General features: G+C 44.7%; 2 protein-coding genes across 3 annotated transcripts in view; both read right to left on the bottom strand.

The window, feature by feature from the left end:
- LOC137328868 (myosin light chain 5-like) overlaps positions 1–15,614 on the bottom strand; it is a 283,582-nt gene that overhangs the window by 171,382 nt on the left and 96,586 nt on the right. The window lies entirely within an intron of this gene.
- The window catches only part of LOC137304173 (homeodomain-only protein-like), a 95,673-nt gene that overhangs the window by 68,771 nt on the left and 11,288 nt on the right, over positions 1–15,614 (bottom strand). For both annotated transcript variants that reach the window (XM_067972721.1, XM_067972795.1), the window contains exons 3-5: positions 12,323–12,605; positions 5,640–5,737; positions 4,296–4,413 (exon numbers count right to left, since the gene is read on the bottom strand). In XM_067972721.1, coding sequence (XP_067828822.1) covers positions 4,296–4,413; positions 5,640–5,737; positions 12,323–12,605 — 499 coding nt within the window. The remainder of the gene's footprint in view (positions 1–4,295; positions 4,414–5,639; positions 5,738–12,322; positions 12,606–15,614) is intronic.

The raw sequence follows: 15,614 nt of genomic DNA, 5'->3' as shown, positions 1-15,614 counted from the left end.
GACTGAAGTGTGAAAAATAAATATCTTTTACATCAACAACTGGAAAAGTATTACAGGAAATAAAGGCCCGAATTTTCCACTTCATCATTCCTGGCACATACTGGGGCCACATATTTCTGGTCAGAAAATCATGGGTTGTGGATGTGCGATCCCATAGATGTGGTGATTCTATCTTGCAAGTGGATTCCTTGTCCAATGTCCTGAGTTGGTCATGGCCATGTTGATGGGTGCATTGGAGACGATACTTCTTTCTTGGGGACTAGCTAGCATAGCTTGTCGTAGTTTTCTTTGGCCACACAAATGCTTTCTTGGGGGATTGAACCTTCTCTGTGTATTGTGAAATATTGAGCATGGAAGTCAACCTTCCTAATGGTGTGACATGTATAATCGGGGCATAAAGCAAATACCCAGCGTAAAAGATCAAGGAAACTCGGGTGGAAGTATGTTATGCACATAATTAAGACTCTGTTGCGCCAGTCTGTCGATCACTGCTCTCGAACGCACCTCGGCGCATCATAACGGCTCCGACCCCATGCTAAAGAGCCCTAGTAAAATTGAAGTCAATGGGAATCAGGAGGAAAACTCTCCAGTGGCTGGAGTCATACCTAGCACAAAGGAAGATGGTAGTGGTTGTTGGAGGCCAATCATCTCAGCCCCAGGACATTGCTGCAGGAGTTCCTCAGGGCAGTGTCCTAGGCCCAACCATCTTCAGCTGCTTCAGTGGTAGAGGTCGCGGGTTTGGGAGGTGCTGTCGAAGAAGTCTTGGCGAGTTGCTGCAGTGCATCCTGTAAATGGTACACACTGCAGCCATGGTGCATCGGTGGTGAAGGGAGTGAATGTTTAGGGTGGTGGATGGGGTGCCAATCAAGCGGGCTGCTTTGTCCTGCATGGTGCAGCAGAGGTACATGGCCAACATCTCCTCAGTGGAGCCAAGAACATGATGCACTTTGTGACACGAGTGTACACATGTGCTGGAAATGGTGACTGACTGCTGCAGACATCAGACACGCAGCAATATATGGTGACCACATGCTGCTGCAGAAAATTTATATAATTTATATAATTTTCTGCATATGACATTGTCATTCTGGGATGTAATTTTCTGTGGGGGCGTAATTGGTAAGTTACACCCAAAATTATGTCCATTCATGTGGCTATTTTGCTGATGTATATTTATGCCCAAATTTCCTGCTAATCTTATTAACATATGTCAGAATGTACAAATGAGTGTAAACAAGTGGGAATCTGTGTAAACAATCAGGGCCGAAGGAAAGTGCCGCACTCACACCATATATTTCTTCTTTAGATATAAAAATTAAAACTTTAAAGTCACATAGATACCTGAACAGGTTTACTGGTAGAAGCCTGAAAATATAAGCAATGGATCTTCCAGGAGAGCTTTGCAGCTTGAAAATTAAAATTTCAAGCATTTAACCATCATTCATGTACATTAGGCACAGCATGTTTTAAGAAAATGCAATGGTGGAAGCTTTTCAATTTTTAATGTGACTTATACTGATGTTGTAAAAATGCATTCAAAGAAACAGAAAATACAGTGCAGTTCTCAGTGAGGATAATTTTTTTTAAAAATCGCTCATAAAATTGCACTAAAACGCCAGAAAGATAACTTTGCTTCTCGTTGTGAGTATTTTTTATTCGTTCATGGGATGTGGGCGTCGCTGGCGAGGCCGGCATTTATTGCCCATCCCTAATTGCCCTTGAGAAGGTGGTGGTGAGCTGCCTTCTTGAACCACTACAGTCTGTGTGGTGAAGGTTCTCCCACAGTGTTGTTAGGTAGGGAGTTTCAGGATTTTGACCCAGCGACGATGAAGGAACGGTGATATATTTCCAAGTCGGGATGGTGTGTGACTTGAAGGGGAATGTGCAGGTGGTGTTCCCATGTGCCTGCTGCCCTTGTCCTTCTCAGTGGTAGAGGTCGCGGGTTTGGGAGGTGCTGTCGAAGAAGCCTTGGTGAGTTGCTGCAGTGCATCCTGTAAATGGTACACACTGCAGCCATGGTGCGTCGGTGGTGAAGGGAGTGAATGTTTAGGGTGGTGGATGGGGTGCCAATCAAGCGGGCTGCTTTGTCCTGGATGGTGTTGAGCTTCTTGAGTGTTGCTGGAGCTGCACTCATCCAGGCAATGGAGAGTATTCCATCACACTCCTGACTTGTGCCTTGTAGATGGTGGAAAGGCTTTGGGGAGTCAGGAGGTGAGTCACTCGCCGCAGAATACCCAGCCTCTGACCTGCTCTTGTAGCCACAGTATTTATGTGGCTGGTCTACTCAAGTTTCTGGTCAATGGTGACCCCCAGGATGTTGATGGTGGGGGATTCCGCGATTGTAATGCCATTGAATGTCAAGGGGAGGTGGTTAGACTCTCTCTTGTTGGAGATGGTCATTGCCTGGCACTTGTCTGGCGTGAATGTTACTTGCTACTTATCAGCCCAAGCCTGGATGTTGTCCAGGTCTTGCTGCATGCGGGCACGTACTGCTTCATTATCTGAGGGGTTGCGAATGGAACTGAACACTGTGCAATCATCAGCGAACATCCCCATTTCTGACCTTATGATGGAGGGAAGGTCATTGATGAAGCAGCTGAAGATGGTTCGGCCTAGACACTGCCCTGAGGAACTCCTGCAGCAATGTCCTGGGGCTGAGATGATTGGCCTCCAACAACCGCTACCATTTTCCTTTGTGCTAGGTATGACTCCAGCCACTGGAGAGTTTTCCTCCTGATTCCCATTGACTTCAATTTTACTAGGGCTCTTTAGCATGGGGGCGGAGCCGTTATGATGCGCCGAGGTGCGTTCGGGAGCAGTGATCGACAGACTGGCGCAACAGAGAGAGGACATTCAGGCATGTCTTAATTATATGCAAAACATACTTCCACCCGAGTTTCCTTGATCTTTTACGCTGGGTATTTGCTTTATGCCCCGATTATACATGTCTCTGGGCGCAAATACACAAGCTCTATATATAATACTTTTCAACTATTTTATTCTATTGGGGGATTATTTAGCAGCGAATAATGTATTTACACTTACCAGACTGCTGGGGCATTGGAGATGATACTTCTTTCTTGGGGACTAGCTAGCAGAGCTTATCGTAGTTTTCTTTGGCCACACAAATGCTTTCTTGGGGGATTGAACCTTCTCTGTGTAATGTGAAATATTGAGCATGGAAGTCAACCTTCCTAATGGTGTGTGATGTCACATTCATTAGTGTACATACCAAGCCCCTTTATGGTTGTCGATTTTTAAAAAGCCAACTAACTTCTATTTGGGTGTCCCACCAGATAAGCTGCTGTGTTTCAGAAATTTCAGCATTCCCAACTCAGGGGCAGATGAAGCGTCTAAATGATCTTAACACCCAGAGAATCGTTATGCATTTACAATTGTGGCATTTTACTCCTTTAACAAAGTATAGTGGAAATCATTCTATTCAGTTCGGTCTGCAGGTACCAACCTGTTTCACAACATATATTAAGCACACACCTCTATGATTATAGAGCGAGTAGTACAGAATGCAATGGGATGCGCCTTCTGATACTATTTTGGAAAGCAGGTTTGGAGAGTTCAGTAAAAAATTGACAACAAGTACTTTGTCTGACATGTAATAACATTAGAAAATTCACTGCACAAGCATGCTTCCTGAAACTCAAAAATACTTTCCAATTACACAAGGGCAAATTCAGTGATGCTGTGCACTTGTTGCAGAGCCTGGCCAATGGAAGCATGGGTCACAGAATCGGCCCTACAATGTTAAGGGATCTAACTGCAATCTGCTCTCCAGTCGAGGGAGGCTCACCCTCCGTGAGCTGAACTTCCTCTATTGTGACGGCTCAGTAGTAGTACTCTTGCCTGAGTCAGAAGGTTGTGGGTTCAAGTCCCCCTCCAGAAACTTGAGCACAAAATCCAGGCTGACAATCCAGTACCGTAATACGGGAGTGCTGCACTCTCAGAGGTGCCGTCTTTCGGATGAGATGTCAAACCGAGGCCCCATCTGCCCTCACAGGTGGACATAAAAGATCTCATGGCATTATTTTGTAGAGGAGCAGGGGAGATCTCCACAGTGTCCTGGCCAATCCCTCAGCCAACACCTAAAATCAATGATCTGGACATCATCACATTTGGCTGCTGCATTTGCTACATTACAACTTTTCATTGGCTGTAAAGCACTTTGGGACATCCTGAGATTGTGAAAGGGGCTATATAAATGCAGGTCTTTCTTCTTTTTTCTTATAATGCAATGAAATAAATCAATAATTTATTTGACGTGTAAAAAACATAGCCACCTCATTGTTTTCATCCCCCGGGTACCAGGAAGCTGTAGTATTAGGATTTCTTCTCTTCACAGCCATTTGTTCCAGTCTATGATTTACATCTTCAATTTCCCCTTCTAAGCACCAGATCCTGTCAATAATTAATTACAGTTGCGTTACTCAGTGACATTAGACAACCTCAGATCGGTTTCACAGATCGAAGAGATGAGTCACGAAGGGCTCATTTTCCAACTTCATGCTCCCGGTGAGGAGCCGTGTCTGCCGGAGAGCTCATCGGAAATTTGGGCGCAAGTTGCACTCGGTTATCCGACCAGGGATGGTTGGTAGATCATGTGCCGCACGTGCCTGTATTTCTGATATGTCCACACAGTGGGCAAGACTCTTTTGCCAGTGGGAGCAGAGTCAGAGAATTACCCCGACTAGGTACATTTCCCGATAAATATTAGTTTCTAATGGTTTTTTTTAAAAAAGAATCACCTTCTGACGCGGATGAGAAAACATGCAGGAAGGCAAAGTCCTGTAAAGGTGGACTGCCACAAGTGAGTGAGCACAGCAGAACTCTCGCTGTTATTAGCTAACTTCTAAAACAAAATGAAATGAATGGTGTATTGAGGCTGGAGGGAGACATCACAGGCTAAATTATCGCTTTCACCGCATGGGGGGTGATCCAGCGGAACAGATCGACCGCCCATTACAGAACCCATCCAATTGAAATCAAAGGAATGAAAATCGGGTGGTTTCTATAACAGGCGGGTGACCCACCTCACTTTTTGGCAGAGCTGCTGGGAACTGCTTACAGAAAAAAAAGTTCACTGCACGCTCTCACCTTTTACTGTTATCAGTTTTCTCTTCCATAGGCCAGCTCTTCCTTAGAATTATATTGAAATTACAACATGGAAGCAGGCCGTTCGGCCCAACCAGACTATGCTGGTGTTAATCCTCCACACAAGCAGTAATCCTAATCCCTTGTGCCCGCTCTGTTCCTATATCCCTTTATTCCCTCTTTCCTATTCCTAAACGTTAATATGAGCCCCAATTTTAACCCGGGAGGGCAGTCGTGCAGTCGGGGGGCCGAGGCGGGTTGGAAAGGTTTAGGGTTGGCCTGACAATGGACGCCCCTATCAAATTCAGTCAGGATAAGTGTTTTGGTTGAGGCCCGTAAGGAAATTATGGAGGAGCTAAGGTACTCATAGCTCATGCCTTTCATCTGAATATATAGGATCAGTTTAACTGGCTGTTTTTCCTTTAGTCGGTCTCCTCGATTCCATTTTCAGCGATGACGAAACCTCCCAAATAGGAGCTTCAGTGTTAAACTTTGATTGCAATGCACTAACACACTATTCGAAGTCTGCTTACCTGTCCTGGAATTCTCTCTCTTTCTGAGCGTCATCCAATTGGACTCCCTGCAGGGTCACCTCCTCCTTGTGAAGCAGGCCCATCTTAGCTTCTAACAACTGGTGATAAACGAGAAGAATATTCAACACGCTGTGCAGAATCTTTCACCCATACTATTGCTTAATATTTATTCTTCAGGTAGGTTTTTCTTTGTTATTTGATATTTTCACCCTGACACTAATAGATTTCAAAGATAATACAAAAATATCTTTAACATCAATTCCTATGCGGTAATATGTTGCTGCGTCTGAACAACGCTAAAAAGCAGTTGTGCACTTCAGATTGCCAGTAAGGGATAACATGTTAATTCACCCTACAGAATGTATTTTGGGGCCTTCTCAGTATTCATTTACATTCATTATAATTCTTCTAAAGTAATGCCAACTGAAACGTCGCATGAAGCACATCTGACTAAATAAAGACACACAGATAGCTGAGAGGTGAAGATATGGCCAATCTGAGAGACTAGCCTAGCGATAACTATGCAATAGCAATAGACACTTAACTCAATCATGTCATGCTCCTTTGCTCTCAATTTTATAGGAAAGGCAAACCTTTTTTAAAATAAAAGGGCAAACGCCTGTGTTGAAATAGCAGAGACAGAAATGTCATAAGAATGTTCCGTCCTGTAATATTTCTTGTCATTTCCAGGCTGTTGTCTTTACATTCAGTCTGAGAAATCTGGGCTAATTTTCTTCCCTCCTGGAAAATCATGGCTAGTACACACTTGAGTTTCTTAAAAGCACTCCCAATTGGCAAGGCTCCCTGCCGGAAAATTATCCCCACTGAGTCAAGATCTTGGGGGAAAAATTGGATAGGGCCTGTTATTGGGCAGAGGTAGCGTGATCCGCTATTACCCCATGCCCAATGGCCCCTGCACAGGCAGGGCGAAACTTTCGTCAGGCCTGAGGACTTACCTGCAAGCAGCGTTCCGAATCAGCGTGATCGAGGATTCCATGCAATTCACACTTTCCACCACCAGGGGGAGCTTCAATATCTTAAAGGTAACCGGTACCTGTTATTTGCTGAAAATAACAGGCTGCTGTCTGCACGGAGTCTGAACGGAGATCAGACATCGCACACGCAAAACACAGATGCAGGTCCCATCCCTATGTTTACAAACTGATGAGTTATGTTAAAACATTGAATAAGCGTTGCGCACTATTAAATCCCACATCTGCCGATCTGAGTTGGTACCAGGCCTGCGAGAGTGCGAGCACTAAGGTTCTCTGTTGATGCACTAGAGACTTTGGTGCAAGGGGTGGACAGAAGGAGGGACATCCTATATCCGCAGTGGGAGGAGGGGGGGTGGTAATAGGCCCTCCAGATATATACCCAAAATGCAGTGGGAGGCAGCGGGGGGGCAAAGTCAATGCCAGGCACATGGCATCATGAACATGGATGCAGTGCAGGAAGAAGTTCAATGCTTTGACACGAGTGGTCAAGGTGAGTGAGGTCAACTGTCAAGTGGTGTCTCCTACCAACTGCACCACTAGCCGCATCCACTGCTCCACGCACTACACCCACATACCAACAAACTCTTTCCATTAGTACTCAACTCTTCCAATCAGATGCTTCCTCTCACCCTTACACATTACCACTGTTGCAAGCCGCCCACCCACAACTCACAGGCCACACACACTAGCAGCTATTCAACCATGACAGGCACATGTCCCGCTTTCTTGCAGGAGAAGATGACGCATATTGGGAGGCAGCAAGTGGCAGTGGCATTTAGCCCCTCGAGCCTGTTCCGTCATTCAATGAGATCACAGTGGGCATGTGACCTAACTCCATATACCCGCCTTAGCCCCATATCCCTTAATACCCTTGGTTCACAGAAATCTATCAATCTCAAATTTAGAATTCACAATTGAGGTAGCATCAACTGCCGTCTGCAGAAGAGCATTCCAAACGTCGCCTACCCTTTGCATGAGAAGCATTTCCTAACTTCACTCCTGCACGTCCTGGCTCTAAATGTTAGGCTATGTCCCCGCATCCTAGTATTCAAGTATAGGAGACCTCCAAAAACAGTTACAAATGTCTCGGCAGCCAGAAGCAATAATGCACCCACTAATCTGTAAATCCTGCATGGTTCGTTTAAATAGCGTTGGGGAGGGTCCTTCAGATACTCTAAGACACGTTCAGATGATCGGGGTTAAGACTGTGCGTTGACTTGAGCGTTAAGTCCCAAAATGGTGACTATCACTTTAAATCAGCATTGCACACTGATTGTATCCATTTTCTCCTTACTTTACATGCTTCCGGCGTTCGTTATCTGCGCCTGCGCTAACTCCTATACCAAGATGGCGTCCGGCGCACGTCACGCTGGAAACGTGCATGCGCAGCCAAGATGCCATCTTGACACTTCAGGAGGTCGCGTAGCGCCGAAACAACGGGCGCTACACGGCTCAATTTAGCGCCCCTAGTTCCCAGCCCGTGAGCTCTGCTGCTTGCTACTCGCTCACTCCATTCAACAAATGGAATCTGCTCTTTCAGCTACTGTGCCCTGCCTGCTGGAACTCCCAATATCACGTTCCCTCAACCTCCCTCTCCAAAAGACCTCTTTCTTCAGCTGTGACTTGTGTCTCACCCCCTAAATTCTTTCCCTTCTGCTCGGTATAATGTTCTGAGACATTCATCTACGTGAGGAGTACTGTTTTTGTTGTACTCGTAGACACAATACAACTCCGTCTAATATAAATCTGATTTTATAACAAGCTCTATATGACTCAATGCTTCCACACTTTAATCTAATATCGGATAATATCAGATTGAAACATTTCAATAGCATTAGGTAAAGAAAGACCAAGTTGCTCTGTGGAGATTCCTTGTTCAACAATTTCTCAACTATTTTATCTCAGGGAGGCTGAGAAACACACACCTGTTGTCTTGAGTCTGACAAGCTTGCAGCAAAATCGACCGAGAGAGCTATCAATCAATCACAGGATACAACTTGGATTGGTTCCAATCCCTTCTTCCACCAACAAAGGAATTTTGTATGAAAGAAAGAAAGCTAACTTACATTTCTGTTCTCAAGACATCCCAACACACTTTACATCCAATAAATTACTTTTTGAAGTGTAGTCACTTTTTGTTCATTTCTGCAGTCTGTCTCCATCATTGATTAACTGGTCCCAGTGTAAATATGAGCAATTTTTATTTATTAAAACAATCTAGCACGTATCCTGTGCTTGTCATAAGCGGAGGCCCAGGAGTGAGCAGGAGGGCAGAACCAAGGAAAGGTGGGGATCAAGTGGCAGGTCAGGGCTGAGGCCTGTCAGATGATGCCTGGGAACTGAGGACTAGGAAGCCAGGGGAGTGAGGAGCAGGTTACAACAGTGGTGGTGATGGTGGAGATTGGAAAAGTGGAGAGCTTTTAAGGAAAGAGCTGTTAGGACGGCTGTTGAGGTAAGGTAGGACTTACCACTTTGCTCCATCTTTCCTGGGTTTGTTATGAAGACTTAAGTGGGGAACTGTCATGGTGGCTGAAAGGGAGAAGAATTTTCTTTTCTCCTGTATGTGACTGTATTTCACATAATGATAAAGGGTCAGAAAACTGGGACACAAGGCTTTGGACACAAAACACTTTATTAAATAGATTCTCCAACATTTCAGAACATAAACTGACTTTCAAGCCATTTTTTTCAGCTTGAGGTTATTTTGGGGTGCAGTTTTAGTTAAATTAAGTAAAGTTTGAGAGAATAATTTACAACACATTAATTTTCTGCCTAATGTACTCCTTTGCACCATCAAAGCTACATTACATGGCATCAGACAGCAACTAACAGCAATCAGCAAGCAATGCGTTAAAAGTTGGGGCGTAGGGCCAAACAGATTGCTGTTCCACTTCAGTCTCTCTATCTGCTGGTGTTTTGTCTGATAAACATATGAACTGAAGTAGGACATTCAGCTCCTTGATCCTGTTCTGCCATTGAATCTGATCATGGCCGATCTGTACCTCAAACACCATTTACCTGCCTTTGCTTTATATCCCTTGATACCATTATCTAACAAAACTCTATCAATCTCAGGCTTGTCCCAGCATCCATTGCCTTCTGGAGGAGAGAATTCCAGATTTCCACTACCCTTTCTGTGAAAAATTGCTTCCTGATTTCACTCCTAAATGGCCTAACCCTAACTTTAAGATTGTGCCCCCTCGTTTTGGATTCCCCAGGAAAGGAAATAGTTCATCTGTATCTAACTTGTTGAATCCCTTTATCATTGTAGACACCTCAACTAGCTCACCCCTCAACCTTCTAAACTCAAGGGAATACAAACCAAGTTTATGCAACCTGGCCTTATAGTTTAACCCTTTAAGCCCTGGTAACATTTTGGTGAATCTGCGCTGTAATCCCTCCAAGGCCAATATATCTTTCCTGAGGTGCTATTCTCAAAAGTGAATGCAGTATTCCAGATGGAGTCTGAACAAGGCTCGGTACAACTTCCTCCCCTTTGTATTCCAGCAGCCTTCAGATAAAGGCCAATATTCCATTAGCCTTTTTGATTACTTTGTGTACCTATCCACTAGCTTTTCGTGATTTGTGCACATGGACACCCAAATCCCTTAGCTTCTCCACAGTTCCTAGTCTCTTGCCATTACAAAAAAACTCAAGTTGGTGTAGCAAGGTAATGGCTGCTTTTATTTCAGACTCTCTCTGGAACGTTCCCATCAATATAAGAGGAGATCCTGGAGTGTAATTGCTGCAGTATGCTCACTCCCATCAGGGCGCCCTCCTGTGTTCAATTATCAATATGCAAGTACAATACATATTACTTTATTCCCCCCTCAGAATTTTGAGGTGACAGTAACCATCTCCAAGAACAAGTCTGGTTAACAGCTAAAAAAAAATTAAAGAAATTGAGCAACTATGTCATACAATAAAGTTATTTTAAATATACCACAGCAGTCTCCCTGTAACTCAAGAGAAATATCAGAAATTAGCCGTCTTTGTTTAGAGAAGTTTTCAATGTACGTACATTCCTCTCAATTTCCCCATTTGACTGCGGGTGTCCAGGTGAAAGAAGTAATATGAGACACAGCATTCTTATTCAAAAATTGAGAAAAATCATATGACTGAAAAGGTGGTCCATTGTCAGAGACCAGCCCTACAGGAAGTCCGTATCGGATAAATAAATATTGTAACACACCAATTGTTGCCTTTGCATTTTTTTAGGACATCGGAACCACTTAGAATGAGATTCCCAAATAAGTAAAAATTTCTGCATGTTTGGTGAAATCAACATGAATTTGCCGCCGTGGTTTTGTTGGCTGTTGCCATGTACTTGTTTCCTCCGGGTTTACAAGTAAGTTGATCTGAAAGGCTTGAAGTTCATCTTGTCTGTTGCTATCTAGGGAAGGCCACCACACGTGCATTCTAACTGATACTTGTCTTCTTGCTATACTAAGATGACTGGCATGCAGTTCTTGGATCATACGGATTTGGAATTTAGGTGGGATACCAACACAAAGTTCGTGAAGCCAACACCCGTCATTGATCGACTGTTCATCTTGTGCCTACTGTATAATTGTAGTTCTAGTAAAACTCCATCATCAGGCCAGTCATTTAGCACATAGTGCAGTATCACGGGATAATACATTAACATTACATACGTCACTGACCGCGATGGGAAGTGAGTTCAGCTGTTCCGTAAACAATTTCTTGGTGGTTAAATCTTCAGCAATAAGTGGCCCTGATATGTGTAGGTGGAACAAAAGAATCTGTATTGGCATTCGACTTCAAACGCTTAACCTTGATGTCAAACTGATAAGCTGATTGTTGAATAGCCAGCTTTGAATTCACATCAAAGCTAAAACAGGTATTCCTCGATTTTCAGAAATACCCTTTGCCACAACAAGTTTTGGACTGAATAAGGACTTGTACTCTTCAGTGAGTACATCCACAGGTCTTAGAGTGGTGATCAGCTTAATACTGGTGTATTTTAACTTCAGGCTACGAAGCCAGTCACGTCGTATTAATAAGGAACCATCACCGTTAACCACAACTACAGACTGTTTTGTCTGATTTTCGCATATTACTTGGTCTTTTATGTCCTCGAGGACCAGCAATGGGTGTCCAAAATAACTTTTCAGCAAAATGTCAGCTTTTTGTAGGGCAAACTATTTACAGAGACACCAACGGAGATACATGGATAGACAGATATACACACATATAGAAAGACAGATGTATACTCAGAGAGATAGGTATATAAATACATGGATGGATAGATAGACATAAACGTGGACAGGCAGATTATATACATTGATAGGTATATATACAAAATGAAAGACAGATATACCAATGGACAGATAGGCAGATATATACACACAGAGACAGGCAGATGTATACATAGACAGACAGATCTATACACAGACAGTCAGGCAGATATAAACACAGACATACATTTATACACGGCCAGACACAGGGATGTATACACAGACAGGCAGATCTTCCTGGTGTGTGTGGCTCACCTACTCATCATCTTAATCAGCTGCTCCCCCCAGAACAGTACTTAATGTTTCAAATGACACTCAGCCTACTCTCTTCCCCCCATCCCACCTTCTTCATGTATGCCCCCCCCAAAATTTACATATTTTTATAGTAAATAATAATTCAACGAGTTGCAGGAAGATGATTTTACTGTACCTTTTGCTTTAAGATCATGCTGTCAATTATAGCACTGTGATTGACCACTTCAATATTCTTCTTGCTTATTCGTTCATGTTGTTCTTTTAAAGCACAGCAAGCAGTTTTAAGACTGTCGATAAGGGTACATCTTCTGCTTTCAGACTCTAATAAACTTAATTTCAGGTTCTTCCGAGACTGACTTCCATATCGATTTGTTGCACAAGTATCTTCCAAAGCCAGCGGTGAGAATATTTCTTTTCCCATATTGTAAGTTTCAGAACTTGATCTACTACTGCAGGAACTGAAATAAATAAGATATTCAACAACTTATTTGTCAAAATATTTAAAGGACGATAGTATGTACATAAAGAAAAATATAACCTACAACTCTCCTGGAGCTGATTGGTAATATTTTGCTACGATTGGTAGAGTGTGAATTAAAACAAGTTTTTAGACGATATTAAAAACATACCAATATTTAACTAATGCACCATTCTTGCAAAGTAGATACTGAGGGCTCAATTTTGAAATGGTGGCGGGTTGGCAGCGGGGTGGGGGGCGGGTGAAGGTGCGCGATTGACAGGCTGGCTGCCGACAGGAGCTGCAACGCTGAGGGGGAGGGAGAGAAGGAAGAGAGAGAGAGCGAGACGTCATCCGGCATTGGAACAGAAGATCGAGGGGGGTGGGAAAGAGTGGAAGATCGGGGGGACATGGGGGGGGGGGAGAGGGGAAGATCAAGAGGGATAGGGGATGATCGGGAGGACATGGGGGGGGGAGGGAAGATCGGAAGGGAGAGGGGAAGATCGGGGGAGGGGGGAAGATCGGGGGCGACATGGGGGAGGGAGAGGAGAAGATCAGGGGGACATCGGAGGGTGAAGAGGGGGACATCGGGGAGACAGCGGGGGACGAAGAGGGGGACATCGGGGAGTCATTGGGGGGACGAAGAGGGGACATCGGGGGAGAAGAGGGGGAGATTGGGGGACACCGGAGATGAAGAGGGGGACATCGGGGGACAACAGAGAAAGAGGAGGGTTTGGGGGGACATCAGGGGGAAGTGGGGGAGATCGGGGGGAAGAGGGGGAGATGGGGGGACGAAGGGGGACATCGGGTGGACATCAGGGGAGAAGAGGGGAGATCGGGGGACGTCGGGGGTGAAGAGGGGGACATTGGGGGGAAGAGGGGGAGATGGGGGGACATCGGCGGTGGGGGGAAGAGGGGGAGATCGGAGAGGGAGACATTGGACATCGGAACAGGATGGAAAGGTAGGTTGATTTTGTGTTTGACGTGAATCAGAAGCTGTGGGAAAGACGCCCAGGTAAGTTAAAAATCGTTCTAACTACCTAATATGTAACAAGTAGAGTGCCTTAAGTACCTCGGTATATTTGATTCTTTAACTCTCATCCCACCGGCTTTAATTGCCAGCAGGACTTCCGGATTCGGGATGCCCGCACACAGGTGCGTCTGTGGGAAACTCGGAAACCGGCGGGTTGGAACCGGCTTCCGAACCCACTCTGCATTTCTGCAATTTTCGTAGCCCCCCCGCCCCCAACGCACCTGCAATTTAAGTTTAAAATTGAGCCCTGAGTGTCTCTTAGTGATAGCAGTATTATTATCTGTAACAATAGAGATTTCTTGCAAAAGATGTTGCAAATTTAACATGGGTCTGTCTCAAACTGCACCTAACAGTACATGCCAGCTAGAAAACATCTTGCTCAATATTGAGAGCAGGCCATAAAATAGTGTTTTATTAAAGTGTTGAACTAAACACACCAGGTGTTTTAATTTCTCCATATTCACTACACACTGCTGGCAGATACAAATTTTATTTTTCACTTACTATAGCCTATACCCACTCTACACAGTAACTGTCTATGATATGGGTGGGTGTAGGCTATAGTAAGTGAGAAGCACGGTCTTCTGGACAGCACAGGCTATAATGGGAGAGCTGCCAAATGTGATAATCAGTGGAGAATGAATCATATTTATACTGTATTTTTTAATCAACATAATTTGTATTTTCCATAAATAAAAATAGGAGCCTCAATTTTCTGAGTATTTGTTGGCAGCGAGCAACCTTGTCCACATGTCATGTAACGGCTGCTTTTATTTCAGATACTGTCCGACACGTATGGGCACTGGGCAAAGTTCCTCGACACTCGTGTGAACTCTGAGCTGTTTCCGTAAGAAAGAACTTTCATTTATTTTGCGCGTTGTCACATTTCTAGGATGTCCTAAAGCACTTCATGATCAATTGATTACTTTTGAAGCGCAGTCACTGTTATGTGGACAAATGTGGCAGCCGAATTTGCATGCAGCAAGGTCCCATAAGCAGCAAATGAGATGAATGACCAGCTAATCTGTTTTCAGTGGTTTTGGTTGAGAGGGGAATGTTGCACGGGACGCTTGGAGAATTCTGTGCTCTTCTTCGAATAGTGCCATGGGATCTCTTGCGTCTACCTGATCGGGCATGAATGGTTTAAACGTGGGTCTGGAATCTCCTGAAACTGTGCCATCGCCAGAACAGATGTGACGGAGAAACTGGGAGAAGAGAATAGAGTCCTTACAGGAAGCAGGGTGGGAGGAAGTGTAATCAAGGTAACTGTGGGAGTCGGTGGGCTTAAAATAGATATTGGTTGACAGTCTATCCCAGAAATTGAGATAGAGAAGTCGAGGAAGGGAAGGGAAGAGTCGGAGATGGACCATGTGAAGGCGAGGGAAGGGTGGAAATTGGAAGCAAAGTTGATGAAATTTTCCCATTTGGGGCAAGAGCAGGAAACGCCCCCGATACAGTCATTAATGTCACCACCTACCACACCAGTGCTTCCGGTATGTCTTCCTTTCTCATCTACCGAGGATTCCCCTCCATGGTAGTTGACAGGGCCTTCGACTGTGTCCATCCTATTTCCCACACTTCTGCCCTCACCCCCTCCTTTTCCTCCCAGAACCATGATAAGGGTCCCCCTTGTCCTCCCCTTCTACCCCACTAGCCTCCACATTCAACATATCATCCTTCAACATTTCCGTCATCTCCAGCGCAATCCCACCACCAAACACATCTTCCCCTGCCCCCCCCTTTCAGCAGTCTGAAGGGACCGCTCCCTCCGCGACACCCTGGCCCGCTCTTCCATCACCCTCAGCACCCGCTCTTCTCCCCATGGCACCTTCCTCTGCGAGTGCAGGAGATGCAACACCTGCCTCTTCACCTCCTCCCTTCCCACCGTCCAGAGCTCCAAACACTCCTTCCAGGTGAAAAACCATTTTACTTGTACTTCTTTCAATTTAGTATACTGTATTCGCTGTGCACAATGTG

The sequence above is a fragment of the Heptranchias perlo genome, chromosome 1, assembly GCF_035084215.1.
Source record: "Heptranchias perlo isolate sHepPer1 chromosome 1, sHepPer1.hap1, whole genome shotgun sequence".
Classification (NCBI taxonomy): Eukaryota; Metazoa; Chordata; class Chondrichthyes; order Hexanchiformes; family Hexanchidae; genus Heptranchias; species Heptranchias perlo.
This window is presented reverse-complemented; position numbering and strand designations above follow the sequence as displayed.